The sequence below is a fragment of the Salmo salar genome, chromosome 19, assembly GCF_965601325.2.
Source record: "Salmo salar chromosome 19, fSalSal1, whole genome shotgun sequence".
Lineage (NCBI taxonomy): Eukaryota > Metazoa > Chordata > Actinopteri > Salmoniformes > Salmonidae > Salmo > Salmo salar.
The window spans coordinates 64937842-64942500 of record NC_138309.1 but is presented as its reverse complement, the minus strand read 5'-3'; the positions used below and the strand labels follow the sequence as shown (position 1 = coordinate 64942500).

Here is a 4659-nt window from a genome sequence, read left to right as displayed (position 1 = left end):
CTGAACATATAGTCAAATGGCTACCTAGACTATTTGCAGTGCCCCTCTCTACACCACTGCTACTCTATGTTGTCATCTATGCATAGTCACTTTAATAACTCTACCTACATGTACATACTACCTCAACTAACCGGTGCCCACACACATTGACTCTATTGGTACCCCCCTGTATATAGTCTCGCTATTGTTATTTTACTGCTGTTCTTTAATTTCTTGTTACTTTTCTCTTATTCTTATCTGTATTTTTTTTAAACTGCATTGTTGGTTAGGGGCTTGTAAGTAAGCATTTCACTGTAAGGTTTACACCTGTTGTATTCGGCTCGTGTGACTAATAAAATTTGATTTGATGGATAGTCATTTTTTTATATATATACTTCATGGAAAATAATGGATAGCTAATGAAAAATAATGGATAGCTAATTGAAAAGAAAAAATACCTTTCTGAATTATGAAGCCTTTATGTGATTTTTTTCAATACATAAATGCTTGAAAAAATCTCAAAATGTGACGTTAGCTACCAAATAAGTTGTTTTCGGCAAATTATCCAACAACAACTGCAAAAACGCCATTCCTTGCCCAATGGGCTGAACAGGTGTAATGAACGCGTGTAAAAATGCCATACGTTCAAATCACCTGTCAACACACACTGGACAGGTTAAAATAAATCACGTGTACAAAAAAATGACATTTGACACTTGAAACAAGCAAGTGAAGAATTATACTTTCAAGTGTTAGGACTTGTTCCGGGTAAAACGATTTGAAACTCTTGTACTTACATACTAATACTATGTCAAATAAGCTTTTAATTTGACATGTCAAATAACACAGTTTAATTGTAGAATGTTGTGTTGGACCGAAACTGCTGGGGTTGCTAGCTAGCACCAATACAATCAGCCTGAAAACAATGACCTGTAGAAACTGCAGTCATTTTCATAATTCTTAGCAGTGTTTTAGGAATCCTTGTCAGTAAGTATTAGCTAGGTAGCCACTTGTTGTTCGCCTATTGAAATTGAAGTTCAGTTCATGAAAATAAATAGCTAGCCAGCTACTACACCGTGTTACCCAAAGCTAACGTTATAAGCAGTCAGCTAGCTTCATGAGGCTCGACCGGACCGGGTTATGTGTTGTGAAGCTAGCCACAATAAGGATTAGACAAAAAAATCAATTTGCGGTTTGCTTTCAAAATAAAAGTACGTCTTTGAAAGTAATGCAGAAGGTTACAATTGGTGGAATCATGCCATATTTTGACTAGATAATGTTACACAAGTTTGGAATGTGAAGCAATGAAATGGGGTATCAGTCTACTAGGTGACACCCACAAAACACAACTGTGAAGAGTTTACGCAAACATTAGCGTTGTAGCGTTATCGCCGGACTGTGACTGTGACACCTCCCCAGTCAGCCTATTGTGTGCATTGGCGTTCATATTGCACTGTACATGCTTTACCTAAGAATTGGGGCTCAATGACATGGAGTATCAGTCTAGTCAATACCCAAGATATTTTTTTCCCAACGTCCTTCTCAGAGTTATCAGACTCCAAAACATCCAGGTTGTATTGTTTTCCCTCTGGAATAGTGTTCAGTACACATATGTTGACAATAAACGTGGCTCAATTCACAGTTGTTTCAGTCCCACAATAAGAGCTACAACGCTAATGTTCTCTGGGTGTCACTGAGTAGTCTGATAACCCATGTCATTGATCCACAATCCATAGGTAAGGCTGTACAGTGAAATAAGCATGCCCCAAATGCAATTCTAAAGTCTAATACATACAGTGTGATTTCAACAGATTTTTGTCGAATTAACAAATTGTCTTTTGTTGATTTTATATAACATTCCAACCTCGTTTAGCATGATCTATTCAATGATGGCACAATTCTACTATTTGTATTCATTTGCATCGCTGTCAATTACATACTTTTACTTTGAAGGCTAACAGCAAAGTCCACTATTGTGGCTAATCCTTATTGTGGCTAGCTTCACATCGATGGGTCCGACCACCATTAATGAAATAACAACTGTCTTATAAATTAGGGTTATTTTAGATGATGACAGGCTGGTTGTATTGGTGCTAGCTAGCTACCTCAGAAGTTGCGGTCCAACACAACATTCTACAATTAAAGTGTGTTATTTGACGTTATCAAATTAAAAACGTATCTAACGTGTCAAATAGTGTTTTTTGACACGCGAAGACCCAAACGGCGTTCCATACTTAAGCAGCTAGCATGTTTAGAGTAGTTGCCTTGGTAACTAAACAAACAGACTTGCTGGTTTATCAAACAAAACCAATCAGTCCTAGATTGCTGTTATGAAAATCGAATTCAACAATGCCAATAATGTTTTCAATTCCAATTTTGCTTTCAAAAGCAGCTCAAACAAAGAACATGTAAGAATCAACTATAGCCATTGAATTCTACCGTGCTGTGTTATAGCGAGATAGAATGCCCTTGAAGCCAATCAGAAACAAGTATTCAACAATGCCATGCTATACATTTTGTTAAAACAGTTGGCCTTAAAGACACCATAACTACATTATTCTATAATATATGAGGAATATATCTGTCTATATTGCACTTGTTTGAACATATCTTCGCATAATACTTATTTCAGACATGTTCCATCAACCATTGGATATTAAATTGGCATTAATAATAGGTACATTAGCAACCTTGTGTTGTAAAATTGGAGTACATACATGCATACTATATTTAGTATTTTTAGTATTAGTGTATGTACTATTTTCAAAATGATATGTTTCTGTTACAAAGATAAGTGAGGCAAAGATGAATGGGGTGATGCTTTAAAAAATAGAAATTCAGGCCAATATATCACATGAAGCATATTCATATTTTTTTATTTTTTATAGCATAATTTCAGGTAGAGCTGTCACAAGTGGAAACATACAGTCACAGTCCTACAAGCACTGCTTGATTACAGTAATACACAATTAATGCACATAAGATATATTATAAAAGTGGACACCATAGTGAAATACAATTGAATAGAATCAGTTATCGATTAATGCAAATCTTAATATGAATTATAAAAGTGAGTCCTGATAAGGATCGCACAAGCTATACAAAGATTGGTTTAGACCGGTTTGGTTTTGAAGACAGTAGACTGAAGCAGGCCATCTGAGGGCAGGGTAGGCCTACTAGAAAAGAGAAACACCTTGGTTGGGCCAGAGAGGTGGCTTGCTGTTGGAGGCTGATATTTGATGCTGTGTGCCAGGGTTTCGGGGGGTAGGAGCAGAGGTGAGGTGGGTGGCAGGGGGGAGAGGGTGGTTAAGCCCAGGGAGGAGGGTGACCCCGAGGTACAGCTCTCCAGATGAGGCCCAGACACGGCCCAGCACAGGCAGCCAACGCCGTGGAGCAGCTTCAGAACGTCGCTCCTGAAGCGGACACCCACCAGGGCATAGAGGAGGGGGTTGAGACAGCAGCGGGTATATGCCAGGGTGCAAGTCACGTACTCCCTCAGCAGTGTGGCAGCCCACTGATCGCAAGTCTGTCTGGCAGCCCCTGGCCCTGCCACCTTGAGGGAGAGCACCACGGTGTAGGGTAGCTGGAAGAGCAGGAAGACGGCCACCAGCACCACCATCAGCCTCAGGGTCCGCTGGCGCCGCCAGCCCCCCTGCCCCCGCCCCTCACACAGCAGTCGGCCAATCAGCGAGTAGCAGGCTACCATGACAAGGAAGGGCAGGCAGAAGCCGGCAATCTGGGCGCAGCGGGTGGCCGTCTTGACCCGCCAGCTCTCCGCCACCCACACGTTCATGCCGCAGTGTGCCTCCCCCTCCTGTTCTCTTTCCACCCCGGAGAAGAGGATCTCGGGCAGGCTAAGGAGCAGGGCGGTTAGCCACACGCCCAGCGAGGCCAGCTTGCCAACCGTTAGCATGCGGCTACGTAGCCTCAGCACCTCCTGGGTCCGAGCCACCACCATGTAGCGGTCTACGCTAATGCAGGCTAACAGCAGCAGCCCGCTGTAGGTGTTGACAGCGTAGCTAGCATGCGTTGCCTTGCACAGGGCATTGCCGAAGGCCCAGTGGCCCAGAAGGGTGTCCCCAGCCTGGATGGGCAGGGTAAGGAGTAGGAGGAGGTCGGCTAGGGCCAGCTGGAAGAGGAAGATGTCAGTCATGGAGCGGAGACGCAGGCGGCGGTAGAGAACAAAGGTGGCGATGACCAGGGAGTTGCCGAGCAGGCCCAGGAGAAAAACCAGGAGGAAGACACAGGTCTGGAAGACCTTGATGGTCAGCTGTTGCTCGCTGGCTTCGCAACGCTCAATGAGCATGTAGCCTCTGGTGGAAGTGTCATTGTAGTCAAAGTAGTCCCCTGTCGCCAGGCTGTGATCGTAATCCATGTCAAAAAAGCTTGTGAGATCCATATCTGGGTAACATAATGACAAATCAGTCACAGCAGCACAGAGAGTTAGCCTATCCGTAAGCTTTGTAGGCTATTGATATTTGTAAGATAATGTCAAGTTGAGGCTTGTGAGAGATAGGATTTACACCTTGGTATTCAGGTCTAACTTCCACACATTTAAAAAAAATAAGTTAGGATTCATCTTCAAATGGGTTATGCTGTGTAACCCATTTGAAGATGTGACAACTTAGTCCAACTACCATTTCTTTCGAGTACATATTTCTTCTACATCTTACAAATGTG

The 4659-nt window shown here is 42.6% G+C and overlaps 1 protein-coding gene across 1 annotated transcript; it reads right to left on the bottom strand.

The window, feature by feature from the left end:
- Positions 1 to 2835: 2835 nt before the first annotated feature.
- On the bottom strand, positions 2836 to 4374 carry ccr10 (chemokine (C-C motif) receptor 10). Its single transcript, XM_014159201.3, has one exon. The coding sequence runs from the start codon at positions 4352 to 4354 to the stop codon at positions 3092 to 3094; it is 1263 nt and encodes a 420-aa protein (XP_014014676.3). The 5' UTR covers positions 4355 to 4374; the 3' UTR covers positions 2836 to 3091.
- Between the last annotated feature and the right edge of the window lie 285 nt (positions 4375 to 4659).

What these genes read in the sequence shown, in the direction of transcription:
- ccr10 (XM_014159201.3), bottom strand. Translation starts at nt 4,354, where the DNA reads ATGGATTACGATCACAGCCTGGCGACAGGGGACTACTTTGACTACAAT.